The sequence below is a fragment of the Neopelma chrysocephalum genome, unplaced genomic scaffold, assembly GCF_003984885.1.
Source record: "Neopelma chrysocephalum unplaced genomic scaffold, ASM398488v2 Primary Assembly neopelma1_24, whole genome shotgun sequence".
In the NCBI taxonomy this organism is placed as follows: domain Eukaryota; kingdom Metazoa; phylum Chordata; class Aves; order Passeriformes; family Pipridae; genus Neopelma; species Neopelma chrysocephalum.
Window position 1 is genome coordinate 33,275,787 of NW_020897693.1, and position 18,500 is coordinate 33,294,286.

The 18,500-nt window shown below is 42.6% G+C and overlaps 2 protein-coding genes across 4 annotated transcripts; one reads left to right on the forward strand and one right to left on the reverse strand.

Moving 5' to 3' along the window:
- Window positions 1–1,218: 1,218 nt before the first annotated feature.
- FAM161B (FAM161B, centrosomal protein) lies at window positions 1,219–8,712 on the reverse strand. Of its 3 annotated transcripts, XM_027671337.1 has the most exons (9): window positions 8,411–8,712; window positions 6,736–7,298; window positions 5,161–5,498; window positions 4,654–4,781; window positions 4,200–4,367; window positions 3,615–3,714; window positions 2,433–2,534; window positions 2,099–2,178; window positions 1,219–1,880 (listed from the first exon to the last, which is right to left on the reverse strand). In XM_027671337.1, exons 1-9 carry the CDS (start codon window positions 8,557–8,559, stop codon window positions 1,787–1,789), a joined length of 1,722 nt encoding a protein of 573 aa, XP_027527138.1. In that variant the 5' UTR covers window positions 8,560–8,712; the 3' UTR covers window positions 1,219–1,786. The 3 variants fall into 3 exon arrangements, with proteins under 3 accessions (XP_027527138.1, XP_027527151.1, XP_027527146.1); XM_027671350.1 differs by lacking the exon at window positions 2,433–2,534; XM_027671345.1 differs by lacking the exon at window positions 2,433–2,534 and having other exon boundaries at window positions 2,099–2,229.
- A 149-nt stretch (window positions 8,713–8,861) lies between these two features.
- On the forward strand, window positions 8,862–18,235 carry COQ6 (coenzyme Q6, monooxygenase). Its single transcript, XM_027671360.1, is given in 13 exon segments — window positions 8,862–8,886; window positions 8,889–9,074; window positions 10,825–10,959; window positions 11,684–11,742; window positions 12,875–12,998; window positions 13,437–13,567; window positions 13,890–13,997; window positions 14,101–14,163; window positions 14,489–14,596; window positions 14,990–15,192; window positions 16,283–16,398; window positions 16,813–16,979; window positions 18,070–18,235. Coding segments are annotated over 13 exon segments (1,455 nt in total). The 3' UTR covers window positions 18,100–18,235.
- The last annotated feature ends 265 nt before the right edge of the window (window positions 18,236–18,500 follow it).

The following is an 18,500-nucleotide window of genomic DNA, read 5'->3' on the forward strand; positions in this document are numbered from 1 at the left end:
CATCACCATTGCAGCAATTTCTGTTTAGGGACCAATTTTAAGATTTGAATTTATCTGTTATTATATTCATGCATGTCACCACAGTATTTCTTAAAGGGATATGGCATATTATCATATTAATTTAAAGTCAAGCTTTTGTTTCTCCTTTCTTAGGATGTCCCTCTACACTTCACATACTTGGAAATTTCTTTTTCCAGCATCATTAACTACTATCATGGAAATTAGCAACCACTTTTACTAAATACCCCTTAAAATGTATGTTTTAAAATTTCAGTCCCACTGTTCCACATATATATCCATACAAGCCTAGGAGGCTTTAAACCACAGACTTAGATCGTGGAAGTAATCTTTCCTTCCTCTTTCAATGTGACAAAGCATGGTGACAATATGGTTACATCACTGCTCTTTTCCAGGGAGTACCCTGAGAAAGAACAGCCTCTGTATATCCTACACAATTAAACCCGTGTAGAAGCCGGTACACTGGTAACAGCCGCCCTTGAACCCTCCAAGCCTGTTGTCAGTGTGGAGACTGAGTCAGGAAGGAGGAATGCTGCAGTCCAGTGCATTCAGCTAGGTATAGGTCTCTGTAACGTAGCAGCATGAAACCCCTGGGCCACAAATTCTTGGATTTAGTACTTTGTTATGATTAAAAATGTCACTATCTCAGTTTTATATTTTATCTAATGTGGTAGCTCTTACAGGTACTGTATTTCTGATTTGATGATGCAGTTGCATTGTTACAACTGCAAGTGTAAGGAGAAAAGGATTGAGATGACAAAAAGAGACAGCTTCTATTTAAAAAGTGAGGAAAGATGATTGAGAAGGAAATTGAACACTGAAGAAACATGATAGCCATTTGAAAATATTTTAATCTCAAAGTGCAAAATTCTCAGGAAACATTCCAGGTGGCAAGGATTTTTACTTCTGAAACGATTATTACTGTCAGGTAAAGGAAGATCACTAATGTGTGAAATATACCATTCAAGATGTGCCAGGCATTTGAGTGCAACATGCTGACAGGTAATACCTAATCTTACTTCAACCAAAATCCATTTTTGATATCACAGTAATAGTAGAATTAGGACAACAGCAATTCAAAGTGATACCCTGTTTAATTACAACATTCTTTATAATTTTGGTTGGGTTTTGGGCCAAATTAATGACTGAAATTGGTAAGATGTTAAAACACTTTCAAATAATGAAATATGGGAGATTTTGTAATATAGGAAGACTATTGCTTCTTACTAGGGACTAGTGACTGAACGAAGAGTTAACTCCAGAGAAAGACTTCCTTCTGAGTCTTCTCCCAAGGTAGGTCAAATCCCGGTATTTGTTTTTGTAGAAATACCTTGTTTGGAAGCATTCTACCACATATATGTCTAAACCAAGGTTTAGCACACTAAAGGGCATTCTCCTCTTCCAATGTGCTTCTGTGGCATGAATGCAAGGAGCTGACACTAGAGGATGCACCTCTTCAATCTTTCATATCTACACTTATCCAAATATAGTGCTTCAACCTTTTTAACTTGTTGCCCATTAAAGAAAGGGAAATGGCTCACACAAGGAACACTTGTGAAGACTAAGGGAGGCTGCAGGCTTTGCTGGCTTGGACAAGACATGCTCAAAACAACAGTTGGTCTTTTTTTCCTTTACTAAATTCTCCCATCTCACTTACCCCAGAGCCATTCTTAGGTGTCAGCTTAAAACATTAAGTTCCTGAGGATTAACCTGGAGAATCCTGGATTTAAAAAATCAAGAGATGATCAATGGATTCTTCTGCTAGCTCTTATGCTGCTGGTTCCTTTCTGCTCTGCTCCTCCTGAGGTACTACTCCTTCCTGTACAGTACAGTCGTCCTTTTCACCCGGAGGCTTGGGCACTCTGCAGAAATAGTGACTGTCTAATACTGGAAATGGTTTGCCCCGTGCTTAGGAAATAGAGTGCAGTCATAGGAATTCAGACAGAGAAGCCACAATGCTTAATAAGAGCAGTGAAGTTGATTTTTCCTACACTAGACAATAGAAACTGGAATGCTTTCATGAACAAGGAAAATACTTTAAGTCAAAGACAAAAGAGCTGTACTGTATTGTTTTTATTACCTGTGAACATCAGATTCTTCTTCCAGCAAGTCAGTGGCACCTTTCCCTTTTCTTCTTACAAATTCTTCGCTCAGGCCAACCTGCTGGAGAGTGTTTCTGTAGCGACGTTCTGCTCCTTGATGAGCATCATGCTATGAAATCAAAACTTAGAACAGTAAACACATAGAACTGGGGCTTCTCATAACAGTCAACTTGTTCTAAAGTACACAGCTGACAATCTTAAAGGGGACAAGAGCACAGCAAAAGCTCCTGTCCAAAATTTTTGTAATCCATACAGTACAGTACCATAACTGAATATTAGGACAATGTCTCGTCTCTCAAAGCCAGATCTCACCTTTTCCTGCTTCTGTTCTTTTTTTCTTCCTTCTCCTATTCTCCTTATACTGCATTCCAGTCTTACCAGACTAGCATACTTGTGTCCGAGTCCTAACTGACACTCAAATTGAGAATACGTGCAAAGAAGAGTTGTGGGAAATCCTGGAAATGTGTTTGCTTGTAATCGGTGAGCTAAAAACAGTGGAGTTGATAAATGGAGAGCACCTGTGAAATAGCTTCATATCAGCTTAACTGAAAACCAAGCATCTTGGATCTTATATCCTCACTGCCCGCAAACGAACCTTGCAAATCAATGTAGACTGAGATGATGGTTTTCCAGAGAGACCAGCCAGTTCTAAAGATTAAGGTGTTCTATATGGAAGGATAGAAATCTGAGTGAATGCAATTGATACCGGTGAATTCTTACCAACCTGGCACACAGTAATGTTACCAATATTTATCAATACGTCTGTTCTCTGCCTCCATGATCAGAACAGAAAGCCTGACCCAGGAGGGTACTTTCCGTTGAGAAATCTTAAATCAGCGTATTGTCAATGTATTTTGTACATTGACATGTACTTTAACCAGCTCTCATCCCTGCAAGGATGTGGAACTGGAAGAGAAAACCCAGGGAAAAACATACAGGGAGTACATTAGAGAGTACAGATTGTATCTACACCTCAGGTGCAATACAGATTTGCAGCTGGTGATGGATGAGATGTGCTGAATGTGGCCCCAGACTGCAGAGTCCGCAGGTGATAATGCAATGTAACCGTCATTAATGTTCTAGTAGCAGTAGAGGTACAAAGAAAAAGTGCTTAACTGGAGAGGGTTTTAAGAAAAAAGTTTCGCATTTCTAGACTGTGGTCTATGGCATTCAGGTGCAGAATAGGTATTCATATAATTTCTGGTGTGATAAAGCCTTGATTTTGACCACACCATATACTGTGATTATAATATATACTAGGAACTGACAAGCTCCTAGAATTAAGTCAGTGTTTTCTTCAAGTGGTGGGAAGGAATTTAAATTTTACCTGGTTGGCTCTTCCATGTATTATTTTGAGTGCAGTCAAGAGACTATGCAACCATTCGCACTTTCTTATCCATGAATTAACTTGAGACTAGACTTCTTAATGCCTGTCTTAAATGAAAGACAATGTATCCTGTTGCCCAGAAACACTCTGGGACTTTGACCAGTTACCTTGGTGACCTGTTCGAAGAGGTATGGTCTGCTCTTGACTCGAAGCTGCATTTCTTCCAGCTCCTTTCTGTATTCTTTTGTTCTCTCTCTCATATTTTGCCTGAAATGGAAAAATTGCCTGTGCAATATAGGTTCCCTCTGACTGTAGCTGATCAGGAATGAGGAATCCTCAGTAACTTCCCCTTTTTAAATTGCTTTGGTAATTCTCTTGATTCTGAATGCTGGGCAAAAAAAAAATCCTATTGCTGGCAAGTTGTGGACCCATTAGTAAAGCTCTTCTATGAGAATATAAGCAAGGAACCAGTGTTCACATTTCTAGAAAACCTTGTTTTAAGTGTGCTTTACCAAGTTACACATTACAGTTGACTGGTTTGTAAAATTAGTTTCTACAAATGTTAATCTAAAGGAAACTGTTCTGTATGGAAGGAATAGTGTGGCATTGTCAAGAAATCCAAATGAAAGGGTACAAAAGCAAAAGAAAGATAGGCTAGGAATGTTCTTAGACCCAATTCCTCCTAAAGAATTATCTGATGATCCCCAGTTGGTGGAGCAAACAGTCATTTCTGTGCAGAATAGGATACTGACCGGTTCTGTTTCAACTTCTCCTTGTGTGTTTCCTCCAGACTTTTATGAGGATCCAATGCTTTTGCTCGGCTGTTCACTGACTTCTGCATAGCTTGACATTTCATTTTCTGTTTCTCCAGCCAATTAATTCCTTCTTTGTCCCCTTCCTTTTTGTTAACTTGGGAGTGTCTATATAGAAAAAAAAGTTACTAATGAGCTCACTGTGGACTGCCAGACTACATGGTAGCTGGGAATTTCACTTTTGCAGTCCTCCAGTGAGAAAAGCAAAATATCAGCCATACAAGTACACAGCTCCCAAATCAACTGGGAGGCAGAGCAAGACTCAGCAAAGAAAGAAGACAGAGAAACATTTAGAAAACGTGTAGTTGATGCGATGAGGGAAAACACTGATGTTTTTTCTTCCATTTTGGTCATTAGTTAGTGTATGGTCTTGTAGACAAACTTTCCTACTTACCTAATAGCAGATTCCCTTCTTCTAGTTGCATCGGTAATATGCACTGGAAGGGTGTTGGAAGAGAGAGAAGAAAGTCTGGTCAGAGAATGACTTCTTCCCATTGAAACCTTGGAAAGCTTCTCAGAATCCTGAAAAAAATGGAACTTCATTCAGTGTATTTGTACACAGTACAGCATCTCCTCTGTCTTTGCCTACCAAAGAGAACAGTTGGAATATGTGGGCAATGCATTCATTCTTCTCTCTTCCCCCAGAAGGGTGGAGGGGCTGAGGGATGAGGGAAAGGAGACATGATTAGGGCTATGAAAGTGTGGCTCGGCCTTATCTATCATATCATTCACCTCCTTGTGTAGAATGTTGTTTTGTGGTAAGTCCTAGGATTCTGCAGTACTCTCAATACAAGGGCAGAGGTCATGGGATGTTAACCATCCATAGTTAAATGCTATAAATTGAAGAAATTGATGTCTTGGTCTGAGAAAGCAGTACCACAGAAACATCTAGGTATCTCACCTTTATCTTTTCATTAGCCTGCCTCTGCCTGGCACGGAGATTGGAGGTTCTTAGCTTAAATGGCTTACTACGAGTTGGCTCTTTGATTTCTTGTCTCCTTACTGCTTCCTTCTGAAATGCCCAGTAAAGTTCTTCAAAATCCGGTATTGTTGGATTAATCCTTGGCTTGAAGCTGAAACTTTTGTCCTGCAAGAAGCCAAGCCTTTCCTGCTTGGTTCTGGTGGCAGTTCGGGACTGAGGCTCCCTCCGACAGTTGCTGGTGTCTATTGGAGCCACTGAGCTCTCAAGCAAATCCTTTGCTCTCATTTGAATGCGGATTTCTCTGTAGAGTTCAGCTTCTAATGAATCAAAAGGAAAACAATGAAAAGAGAATGAATGACACAAAAGGCTGTGAAATTGCCACTGCACAAGCCTAAACTTTCCTTTACGATGGCAGCTCACATATATAGGAGAGACCAGATATCCTGTGCTCTCTCTCCCTACTTTTCAGCCCCTCTCTCCTCTGCCTCCCTGGGAAAAATAATTTAAAGATACCAGAAAAAAACATGGTAGGGTCTCTTTCTTAGGCATTAATTTCTAGATGTGTCTTTCAATTATTGAAGCAAGTTATTGAACAGGTTTTCTCCTCCTATTCTCCGGGGTACTAGACAACTTGCACCCCTTTGTCTTGCAGAAGTGTTAATCAAGGTTCTGCTTTTCATATGGGACTTTATGTCATTATGTTGATGGTGTGATCCATATGGGCTGTTCAAATATACTTGTAATGGATGATGGCTTATCTATATAGTATCCACCAGAAATTGTCTATACTGGGAAAGATTTTGAGTGAGAAACATTTGATGGATAGACCATGTCTTATGACTTCTGTGACAAACTTTCCATAGAAAGAATGTGTTTCAGAGTATAGCATCAAACTGAAGTAATTTCTTGTGCAACACTAAATATTTGTGAAAATGCAGACAAACAGTTGTCTGGGGGTTGGTTTTTTGCTTTTAGAAAAAAAAATCAATACTGCTGTTTCCAAAATAAGACATTTTAAAGTCTATTTATAGTTTTCATTGACTGAGATATGAAATATTCATTTCTCTTCTCACACTTGGGTGCGAGTAATGGTCAGATGCAAGTAATGGTCAGATACAAGATACCGCATGGACCTTAGACACTTATGGCACTACAGCTGTCTTCATGTTTGTGCCACAAATCATCACAGCCCCTTTAGTGTGACCAAACGTAAGGAATCCAGTGCAGGGAAGGGTTCCCAAACTGTCATGATTTGCAGCAAAAGGGAAATCTGTCTGAAGAGCTCAGTGTGCCCATGTTTGCTGGGGAGTGGAACAGAACTGTTGCTGCTGACACTGTTACAAGACCGCTAGACTTAGGACACTCTGCTGTAAGGGTATCTAGACAAAATGGAATAATCAGTGACACACAGGAGACCAGACAACACCAGGAGATGCAATGACACTGGCCTTATGCTTCAAGTAATACCCTATGGGCCATGATCTTACCTCCCAGCACGGAGACAGTGAGGGACGGGTAGGGAGGTACTTTAGAGAAGGAGCCCTGGCATGTTACCTTTGAGTTTATTTCCAAGAAGTGGGTGGTAAGTAGATTTAGGAACTTTTTTACTGTCTTGCTTCTGTTTGGAGCTCTCATTTGGGGTTGCTGCTGACAGGAATTTTTGTCTGATAGCTTCTTTCTTTTTCTCCTCCTTCTCCAGGAAACTGAAGGGCCGCTGTGTTGAAAGTAGCAGCTCCTTTCTTTTCTGCGTTGCTGTTTGCCTGCGAATCTCATTCTGCTCCATTATTTCCTGATAAAGGGGCAGAAACACATGGGCAGGTACAGGCTGTGCCCGGAATTGTTTCTGACATTCGGCTTCATCCTGGCTTTGCCTTTTGTCTCTCTGTTTGTCTAGTTCAAGAAACATGTATGACTTCATCAACTCAGACTTTTTGCGAGCTTCCCGCAGTGTCATTTTGAAAGGCTGAGGGATGGTGATGGAAGGAATCCAGGGAGATGAAGCACTTTTTGGCCTCAAGCGGGATTTAGGAAATAAGTGAGGCTTTTGTTGATCCCAGGTACTGTCCAAGGTGAGGTCGGTCAAAGAACTGGACTGCCTTTTGTTACCAGATGTATGACTAAGGCAAAGACATTATGAAGGGGAAATTACTGAAATTATTAAAAAATAGAGTTAAAAGAAGGGAGACACTGTTGACTAAGAGAAAGACACCATAGGCTGAGCTGCTTGTTGAAAGACAGGCCTAGGGTTTGTCATTCTCAGGCTCCATATTTTGCTTTGCTACCAAAGTTCATGAGCAGAGCTTTGCCTGTTATATGTTTTCCATGTACAAAATGGCAGTTGCTGCTGCTTAGCTTTGTCATGCAATTTATTACACTGCTAGCACTGTACTGCCAGAAGGGCCACAAGTAAACCAACTTTAGGTTCCAACTTTTGCCCACACAATTTGTGCATACAGATGCACACAGCATTCCCAAGACGCTGATGGGAAGGTCAGTACAAGAAATTGCTTTAGTGCAACTCTTAAGAGGTTCAGTTGGAAACTGTGTAACTGAGAAGATGACTATATAACTGATAAAAAGAAAAAAACTCACCTGAGACTATCCTAGGTCTCATTAAAATAGCAAACTTCTCACAGGATTTGAGGGTAATTGTGAAAGTGAGTAAAACCTACAAGATTTCAGGCAAGTAATAAATGCAGGCAAAATGAAGGATCAAGGTGAATCAGAGTGGACTAAGAACAGGAAACGGAAAAAAAAGGGGTGAAACAGAAGGTGCTGATCACCTGTAAACAGGCTCCTTGTTAATATACTCGCCCTGTGATTGCTGAAGTCTCTCCTTCTTTATAAACCATTTTCTTTGTAAGAGCATGCATGTGTGATCTGCTAATGAATGTCAAACTAGACTAACCACAGGGAAAGATGTCTGGGAGCTCGATGTTGGAAAGACCACAGGTCTGAGGGGTGGATGCTGGGCAGAAAGGTGGTTGATCTGCTGGCAGATTTTAAGCATGATTAGCTGATGAGCAGGAAGGGGATTTGTGCTGTTTTATGTGAATGCTGCTTATGTGGGCACGTGTTGACCCCATCCTCCCATCTGTGAATACACTCGTGGACAGTGTTTTGGCACTACACACGTGGATTTTGGGACTTCATGTGTTGCCTTGTCCCTGGCCAGAAGCAGCAGGAATCCTGCATGCTATCTTGCCATCCTTACCAGGCATCATCCTACCTGAGAGCCTCCCTCAGTTTCTCACGCAGAACTTCCACCTCCCGCCTGAAACCCTCCAGCTCCTCATCTTCTTCGAGTACCCCGAGGTCACCCCATAACTCTGCCTGGCACGGTGCTCCCGGTTCTAACGGAGACCGCCGGCCTCCCATCCTGAGAGGCTGCTCCCAGCTCCTCGCCCGACGGTGGGAATCGGAGGAGTCGGCGTCTTACAGCCTGGGGGGGGGGGTGTGTCGTGTCGCCTGGAAGAAATGAAATAAATCGGGAAGTGCTCGTTCTGGGGATGCGACCCCAACCTGCCCCTGCCCTCACCTGCAGCCCGGGCCGCCGCCTCAGCCCTCCGCGACACCCTCCCGGCCTCCGTCAATCAGCGCGGCCAGGGGCGCTTAGGCCCGCCCTCTCGGCCTCAAACAGCCAGTCAGACACAAGACCGGGGGCGCGGGCAGGCGTTGCCATGGTTTCGCGTCGCGACTTCCGCCCGCCGTCAGTTCCGCGGCGATGGCGGCCGTGCTCGGGCAGGCGCTGTCCTCGGTCTGGGCGCGGCTGCGGCCCCGTCCCGGGCCCCGCGCCCCGCTCCGCGCCGCCGCCACCGCCCCCGCACAGCCACTCTACGATGTGGTGGTGTCGGGCGGGGGTATGGTCGGGAGCGCCATGGCCGCCGCCCTGGGTAAGGCTGTGACCTTCTCGCCCGCAGTGTGAGATAACTGTGGTTGCCACTTAGGATCTTAATGTTCAGGATCCTGCTGTGGGATCTTCTTGGTCCTGCGTTCTAAAGTTGACTTAAAGCTGTTTGGTGAGCTGATCTGTGGTGAGCCTTGCCCCATCCGTGTATGTGCATTTCTGCTAATGGAGCCATTGCTTTGAATTCTGCAGACTGCTTGTGGTGTTTCTGTCAAACATGGTCACCCTTAAATAGCTGATGGATCATTTCAGCCGTAGCTGAAAACGTTTTCTGATCATGGAGTGGTTAGGGTTGGAAGGAACCTTAAAGATCATCTAGTTCCAACTCCCCTGACACGGGCAGGGACACCTTCCACTAGATCGGGTTGCTCAGGGTCCCATCCAGTCTGACCTTGAACACTTCCAGGGATGGGGCAGCCACAGATTCTCTGGGCAACCTGTTGCAGTGCCTCACCACTCTCACGTCAAAGAACTTACTCCTATTATCTAATCAACCATTCCTCTTTGTCCTGTCACTACATACCCTTGTAAAAAGTCTCTGTCCATCTTTTCCGCAGGCTCCCTTCAGGTACTGGAAGACGCCAGTTAGGTCATCCCTAAGCTGTCTCTTTTCCAGGCTGAACAAACTCGATTCTCTCAGCCTGTCCTGTTAGGAGAGGTGCTCCATCTCTCTAACCATCATTTTCTGATCCCACATTTCATTCTCTAACCCTGTATTTTAAACACTACAATACCAAGATAAGATAGATTTGTGCTTGGTTTGTATCACTAGAGATCCTGAGATTACTGTTTGCTTCTTTATTTGCAACATGGATTCAGAAGGGTGCAACAGTGAGAGAAGCCTAAAGAAAATAGTGCAAAGAAGAGCCAAAGATCCTGAGCAATGTGTTTTGCAAGTATAAGGTTTACTGATTGTTCTGCTTGTATTATTAAATAAGACCGCGGTGGAACTGAGACAGCGTAAGGATCCCCTCCAGCAGTGATATCTAAGGCTGACACACAAGTTTGGGACCTTTCAAGAGAGGAGGTTATTGTTATGCATAATCTAGAAAATATGTCCAGGATATGCTGTCTTTAGGGCTGCTGTAGTAGCAAACTCTGGATGTTGCAAGAATACCATTTCTGTCCTCAGTACCTTCTGCATCCATAGCGGTCGGATGCAGCCAGCATGGCCAGCTCAGCTGCAGTGATTTATCCTTTACTTGAGGCATCTCTTCATTTTTATTCAGTTCTCTTTAACTGAAAGTTAAAGTCTGAACTGCCTGTGCTATTTCATTGTCAGAATATAAGGACATTAATGTAAGAAAACATTAGTGTAATTGCTACGGATCAAAGAAGTTTTATTTTGATCTCTTGTTCTAAAAGGTGAATTTATGTTTAAGCTCTGGAAGATGTGTTTGGTGCATGCAGTAAACATTGCAGGTTTCACTTGTTACTACTCCAGTAATGAATTTTCATGACAAAATGGCACAAATTTGTACAAAAATGTAAACTTTAAATAAAAGGAAAAATGTGTAATCCTTGCTTTAACTGCAGAAGGGTTGTCCATCTCAGTAATGAAATTATAGTCATAAAGCTTTAAAATACAAGTTTACTTGCCTGGTCAAAACCTGTGTTATAAATGTTTGCATCTACTCTGTCTTATTAAAAAAGTACATAGGTGTTACTGAGAGAGAAATAAGAAATGAGATTTTTGGCAGGAGTGTTGTAACAAAGCATGTATTTGCTTATTTTAGGCCATGATATTCACTTCCATGATAAGAAGATTGCTTTGCTGGAGGCTGGTCCTAGGAAAGAATATGATCACATGCCCGATAGTTACAGTAACAGGGTCAGTTCCATCTCCCCAGGATCAGCAACCCTCCTGAGCAGTAAGTATGATTTTCTTGTTTGCATTTATAACATTTATATTTGAGCTGGTTTTATTTTGTTTAAACAAAACCCCTTTGAGCACATGCTGCCTTCATCCTAAACTGAATAGAATTATTTGCCTTTGTCTTTTAGTATTCTATATGCTGAGCTGTGGTGATTGAATCAGACTTCTCTTGATAACAGGGATCTGTGTTCTGGTATCTTGGTCTGATTTATCATTATATAAATATTTATGACATTAGGCTAGTGAAAGGTTGTAAGGTGCTCTCCACAGCAACTGTAATGTTCTATTCACAAAAGAAGCATGTTCTTAGCGCTTTGTAGTCTGGTAACTAAGTCCTCAATTAATGAGGTGTAATTGTCATTTTAAAGAGAGATTTGAGCCTTGATTCCTTATGGGAAAAGAAATATTCTAAACAATGATGGTGCTGCTTTTCTGTGTCTGTTTTATTACCCAGTGATGGGACAATGAGAGTTGTCTGCTAGGTCAGATGTTCATGGAGAGCTCTTGTTTCTTTCTGCTGGCTTGTGTTAGTAGTAAAACCATGTGATGCTGGAGCTGGGATAGCACTGAGGCAGACCTGGCTCTGCCGAGGCATGGTGCAAGCTGACCCCGAGCATTTATAGTCAGGGAGGGTACAGGAGAGTGTGAAGTGAGCTTCAGTTTTGTTTTGGTCTCAGTGTCACATGTGAGCCTGCGTCTCCGTTTGTGTCCTTTTTCAGGTTTTGGTGCCTGGGATCATGTCTGCAGCCTGAGACTCAAACCATTCCGGCGAATGCAGGTGCCTGACTTAAGGCTGCAAATATACCATGTGTTTGTCTACTCTGAATTCTCCAAAGTACTTACATCAATGTTACAAAGGTTTTTCTTTCTTTGGCAAAGGGGCAGGTCATGCTTATGTTCATTCCTGTTCCTTTTTTTGGGTTGCAGTCTACTCAGAAACACTTGTCTCAGGGTCTTGGTGTTACAGGCTGAAAGGTGGATTCCTAATGGAACCTGTAGATATTGAGGCATGGGTACTAGCGGGAAAATAAAGGTAAAGGCGTGTATTGGTTTTGGCTGGGATAGAGTTAGTTTTCTTTATAGTAGCTTGTATGGGGCTGTGTTTTGGATTTGTGATGAAAACTGTCAATAACACAGGGATGTTTCAGCTTGTGCTGAGCAGTGCTTACACAGTGCCAGTGCTGTCTCTGTTTCTCACACTGCCCCACCAGTGAGCAGGCTGGGAGTGCACAAGAAGGTGGAAGGGGACACAACTGTGACAGCTGACCCCAGCTGAACACAGGGATATTCCATACCATACAGCGTCATGCTCCAGCAGTAAAAGCTGAGGAAAATGAAGGAGGAAGGAAGTTCAGAGTGATGGCACTTGTCTTCCCAAGTAACTGTTATGCATGATGGGGCCCTGCTGTCCTGGGGATGGCTGAACACCTGCCTGCCCATGGCAAGGGGTGAATGAATTCCTCGTTTTGCTTTGCTTGCACATGCAACTTTTGCTTTTCCTATTAAACTGCCTCTACCTGAACCTATGAGTTTTGTTTTTGCACTATTACCCTTCCAGTTGTCTTCCCCATCCCATTTGGGGGAATGAGCAAGCAGCTGCATGGTGCTGAGCTGCCTGCTGGCGTTAACCCGCAGCAAGGTGGTAGGGTAGCTTTATATGTTTCTTATGTAACAGGAAAGTAGGGATAAAAACTTGCAATTACTTTTTGAGCTGATGCCAAGTAATTTAATGACAGGAATTACGTGATGCACTTTAGTAGCTTCATTCATTTAGGAATGAAGGAATGGACAGTAATCCAGGATGTTTCCTCTAGTTCTGTATTTCTCGATTACCGTGTCCTTTTGCTGTTTAGTCTCTGAAAGGGACAGCACTTCTCTGTAACTTCATGTAATGTATTTTTTCTTTGTAGGTGTGGGATGCTTGTTCTGAAGCCATGATAATTTTTGAGAAAGATGACTTAGATGACATGGGTTACATAGTGGAGAATGATGTCATTATGTCTGCTCTCACAAAACAGTTAGATGCAGTAGCAGGTAGTGACAACTTCTTGATTATTTTATTTCCTGCGTAGAGCTTACAGTTACTTGCCTTCTGTTGTGTGCAATACATTGTGAGAGGGAGAAATTAATCTAACAAGTGATTCTTGAGATGTGGGCAGCTTCTTGAACTGGGGGGGAAGGGAGAAATCTGTCTTCCAAAGGCTACACAGCAAGAAAGCAGTTGCATATGTAGTTCTCCAGAGTGTAGTCTCTATTAAATAGACTTAATTAAAAGATCTGTAGCTCCTTGTCCAAAGCAGGCCTTGCAGTGACAAGGGGTTGATCAGATCTGTTCTTTCAGGGTGTCTTGAAAATTGTAGTGTCAGCTTCTATGGTGCTGTTAAAATATGTGTGACGTTTGCTGTTATAGCAATGTTTCCTTTTTTCCTGTCTGTGTCATGCTGTGACCATGACACTTTGTGTTTCCATCAGACCGGGTGGAGGTTTTCTACAGGAGCAGAGCAGTCGGGTATACGTGGCCCCTTCCCTCCCACAGCTGTGACACAAGCCCTTGGGTCCAAATTCAGTTAGCTGATGGACGCAGACTTCAGACCAAACTGCTGGTAACTAAGCTCTTTATTTCTGTTGATCAGGCAGCATCTCTAACCCAAGTCCTTTCCACTGGATTTGGTTCTGATTCCATGTGTGCCGCTCCACTCACATGGAGTGTTTGAGTGAGGTGAGTGGCTAACTCTGTCAGAGATGCTATGGGACACAGCGCATAGCCTTTTCTGTACCTGGTGCAAGGAGACTGCTGAACTGGACAAGAGCAGAAGGGGCTACCTTTTCTGGTTTTTGGGCAGGGTACATGCAGGCTGAGGTTTGTAGTGAAATACTGGCTTTATAGGAGCTAAAGAAGTTGCTTTGTATCTCTTTGTTTTGCAGATTGGTGCAGATGGTTGTAACTCTGTAGTCCGGAAGGAAGCTGAAATTAAGAACATTGAGCATCAGTATGACCAGTCAGCTGTGGTGGCAACTCTCCATTTATCTGAGGTAAAATTCTGCTAACTGACTCTTCCATAGGCAGCAGAACAGCTTGATCAGGGTGCTCCAGGTCACTAATTCATAACTGCCCACTTGCTTCTTTCCACTGTAGGCCACAGACAATAATGTAGCATGGCAGAGGTTCCTTCCCACTGGGCCAATTGCACTTCTTCCGGTAAGGTGACTCGTGGTCTCTGTAATTTTTTCAAATATTTTTAAAAGTTTTGTAATCTGTTCTTTCTAGTAACTTTATTTCTGTCTATGCCTTTCTCTGTTACTTCTGTCTCTTAAGAATTTGTGCACTCTTCATTTATTGCATGTTTTCCCCTCCTGCCCCACTCACTTCATCCTTGGTATTTCCCACTTGTAGCAAGTTGAGCTGGAAGAGTAATTTGCAGAGAGACTGGTGTGGGACAGGGCAGTGGGGAAATCTTTGTGCTGAATATTTATTTTTGCTTCTTTTTCTCTTGATATTTCCCCTTGACCTTCTCTTAAATTAGCTGTCTGATACTGCCAGCTCTCTGGTCTGGTCTACATCTCATGAACATGCATCAGAACTTCTCGCTATGGATGAGGAAAGTTTTGTGGATAGCATCAACTCTGCCTTTGTGAGTATCAGCCTCATGGCAGGTATGAGGCTTTGAGAAATAGAATGGAACCCTGTGGCTTGAAGTGATGGTAATGGGAGAGGTAGATTCTAAAGTTCCTTCCTTTGGTGAGGATGATAGTAAAAAGGCACTTAGCAAAGAACGGATGACCCCTTGGGACTGAATTAGGTTAGTTCTGAAAGTCACAGAAGTTGACCTAAATTTCCAAAAGGTAGGAAGGGTAGGATCATCCTAGTTGAAAATGTGTAAACAATGAAGATAGTTTTTCTACTGTATAGTTTGTCCAAGTGGTTAAAATTCAGTATTTGGAACTGATTCAGATTTTTTTTCCAACTGGATTCTTTTATAGGTCTGGTTTGGGTCAACATCTAAAGATTTGTTTGTCTTTTTCAGTGGAGCAATATAAACCACTCTGACTTCATTGACACTGCTGGGGCCATGTTTCGATCTGCTGTTTCACTCCTGAAGCCCTCAGGGACAGCAGTCCGTCAGCTGCCCCCAAGTGTTGCTAAAGTAGATGCAGAGAGCCGAGCCATGTTCCGTCTTGGAATGGGGCATGCAACAGAGTATGTCCAGCACCGTGTGGCTCTCATTGGGTAAGATGCCCAGTGGTGGCCCTTGGGTGAGTGGGTGGCGTGTGGTTAGAAATGATGCAAGGATAGCGACTCCTAGTCAACAAATCAGATGGTTAGAAATAATATATCATTTCAGTTTGACTTTATCCAGGCCCAGTTTGTACTGTGTGCCCTCGTGTCCTTTTGCATGAGTAGCTCTCTGTCCATTATGTATGTAAATTGCAAGATAATTATTTCCTGTTTCTGGTTTGTATAGTCTGATGAAACAATCCAGTATCTCATGCTGGACCTGTACTTCCCCAAACATTGTAGCAGCCATTCTGTGCACCAGTTTGGGTTTTAATCTCACCTTTCATACAAATTATTCCATGTGAGATGTCATATGCTTTTGTATGGTGGCCTATTGAAATAAGAAAATATCTAATTTTTTACATTCTAAGGTTGCACGTAATTTTTTTCTCTGCCACAGCTGCAATACGGTGGTAGCTTTTAGTAATGCTTGGATGCTGTACTACACTTCAGATACTTTTCATCTTTCCAACTTGTGAGCCACTCTGTGCTTGGGAGCACTCTGTGCTTTACGGCTTGGTAAAGTACATGATCTTGCATTTCATAGCCACACTTCACTTAATTTCTCTAACTTTATGACTCCCTTATCAATATGTCTGGCTTTGTCCTTCAGAGATAAGTCTGCTCATAAAAGAACCTGATTTTGTTTCTATTCAGTGATATCCCCCTTCCCCGTTATATTCATCTGTCCACTTTGTGTTTGTGCCATGTGCCATTGATAGACCACCTATTGTGCTGAGGTCACTTACAAAAACATTAAGGCCTGTTCCACACTTGATCTGAGAGAGGACTTTGGCTAGTCACCTCTTTATAATTTTTCCTTTCAGAACTGCTTTTTGTTATCTCCCCTTTGTCTTGCTTCTTACAACTGGAGAGGCAGTCAGGTAGTTCAGCATAGCGTGAAAGGAGGTACTGGAAAAAGCGCACTGTAAGGTGGTGTTCATTGCAGAGGTGAGGTGTGCTACACTGATCCATTCTGGGGTTTGTCAGCCATTGTGGCTTTCTTCAAGGAGGGAAATAAATTTATCTTCTCTTGCTCCAGGGATGCAGCACACAGAGTCCACCCACTTGCAGGACAAGGTGTAAACCTCGGCTTTGGTGATATTGCATGTTTAGCTCATCACCTCAGTGCAGCAGCCTTCAATGGGAGTGATCTGGGTAAGGATCCAAGACAATGGAGTGTCAGTAAGAAGATTTGTCTTAGAGGCCTTTGCTGCTGACAGCAGGACAAGCATTACCTCTGTGGCAGGATGTTGCTGTCTTGCGTTTGGAAGGCACAAGCTTTGTTGCAGCAAAACTGTTCTCATGTCCATTGGTTGTGCAGCAGTTTAAGATTCTTGGATGCAGTTTCCATCCCACAAATTTCAAATATTCTTTAAAAAAGTAAAGTTCTGCCGCGTGGTAATTAAAGAGATGGTGAGATGAAAAGCACTAGCTGGCGGAAGGAGGTCTTTATTGATGGATCAATTCTCTGTTCTCTTTCTGTTGCCAGGGGAGATTGCTATATAGATAAGATGCACAATTGTTTGTGGCACATCAGGTTTAATAGAAGCATTCACTTATCTCTTCCAGGCTCCTTAAAACATCTCCTGAAGTTTGAAACAGAACGTCAGAGGCACAATGTCTCCTTGATAGCTGCTACTGATTTGCTAAAGAGGCTCTACTCCACGAGGCTGGCTCCCCTGGTGTTGCTGAGGACGTGGGGATTGCAAGCAACGAATGCCCTGCCTCCTGTCAAAGTAAGGATCTCACTTTAGTGAGAGCTGTAGGGATTGTCCAAAACTATTTGTGAAATATGCACAAGCTGTAAAGCTTTTTGTTTGCTTGTTTTAAATGAAACATTTTTCGTTGGAAAAACGAAACTGGAGGTTTTGTGTCCTGAATGAGCCAAGGAGTTCCTAAATAACTGATGCTCAGTAGTGACTGTTTTCTCGCAGCACAAATGATATAAGTGTCTATATTCTGTATCAGTAGTTGGAGGTTAGAGGTCATCGGAAGTCTTTGGCTTTATTTTGCTATGCAATAGAAATGTTGAACCTGCATTCCACCAATGCACAGAAAAAAACAGCCCCCTGAAGACACATTTTCACTAAGAATAAGACATCACTGATGCGGTGTGCAGCTCAGACTTACCTGTTTCTGTGCTGTTTTGCCTTGTGAAATTGTTCCCTCATGGCAGAAGTGCAAATCTCTATGATGGAAATTACTTGAGGAAGGCAGTGGTGAGGAAGTTCTGTCTTAAACACAGATCCTCTGTTTGCAGTGTATCTGCCTATATTCCTCACCATCTTGACCTTGTTGCCAGATTTTTGTGAAGTTCCTTAAACCCTCTGCTTGCAAAGCTCCCAAGCACCAGCACATTACAGTCTTCATTTCTGGATTTTAATTTTTATTCCACAAATCAAGTCATCTTCCTGATAAATACAGGTGCCCTGTTTCCTTTGTGTCACAGTTGAGACACTACCCAAGTTGAGAAGCATTACATTCCTAAGGCAGAGTAGCTGCCACTGGCATGGTGTCTTTATTAAGGAAGACTATGCAGCTGCTTCAGTACCTGGAATTTTTTTTTCTCTTTCTTTAAAGCAAAAAAACCAAATGAAGACCTTTTCTCTGACCACAGAACCTGTTGGTAACACCTGTAGTGTGCTACTTGGGAATGAAAGGAAATCTCTAATTTTCTAGCACACAGAGATAGGTGCTCTGCACTTGGCTAGAAAGACTGGCCAAGAACTGTTGTCCATTTATGTAGAAGGGAAGGCACCTAGAGCTGCTTCTTAGAACACATGCTTGTTATGTTTATTAATTACTTCTCTTTTTCTTCTCTCTTAGGAGCAGATCATGGCTTTTGCCAGCAAGTGATCTGTTGGCAGTCTGGAACAGCAGCTTGCCCGTGAATGCATTGCCCTTAAAAGGACTGTGACTGACTTGAATCACTGAATTGTGTTATTTTATAATTTAACAATAAAACTGAGGGATTGAGCTGTGTATTACATCATCCACTGGTGTACGCAAAAACTCTGTCTCATCTGCCCTCCTCAAGAGGATTTAGGGTTTCTTCTCATAGTACCATGATGTCTTCAGCCACAGAACTAAATGTACAATGTACATTTAATTTGGGCCTCTTGAATTGAAGACTGAGGTGGAAACAGTTGTCTGTCTTTGCAAACACAGTGCTTAACTTTGCCAGCTACAACTTTTGCTGCTTAGTTACTTTCAGTTTTCTCTGATTTCTAGAGCTGTAACATCTCTCCTGGGTTCTT

Bases quoted from the DNA above. Each gene is read 5' to 3' on its own strand.
- FAM161B (XM_027671337.1), bottom strand. From the start codon at position 8,559: ATGGGAGGCCGGCGGTCTCCGTTAGAACCGGGAGCACCGTGCCAGGCA. The intron at 2,535-3,614 runs GTAACTGGTCAA...TCTCAATTTGAG, and splicing joins TCTTCGAACAGGTCACCAAG to TGTCAGTTAGGACTCGGACA. The intron at 1,881-2,098 runs GTAATAAAAACA...CTATTTCTGCAG, and splicing joins GAAGAATCTGATGTTCACAG to AGTGCCCAAGCCTCCGGGTG.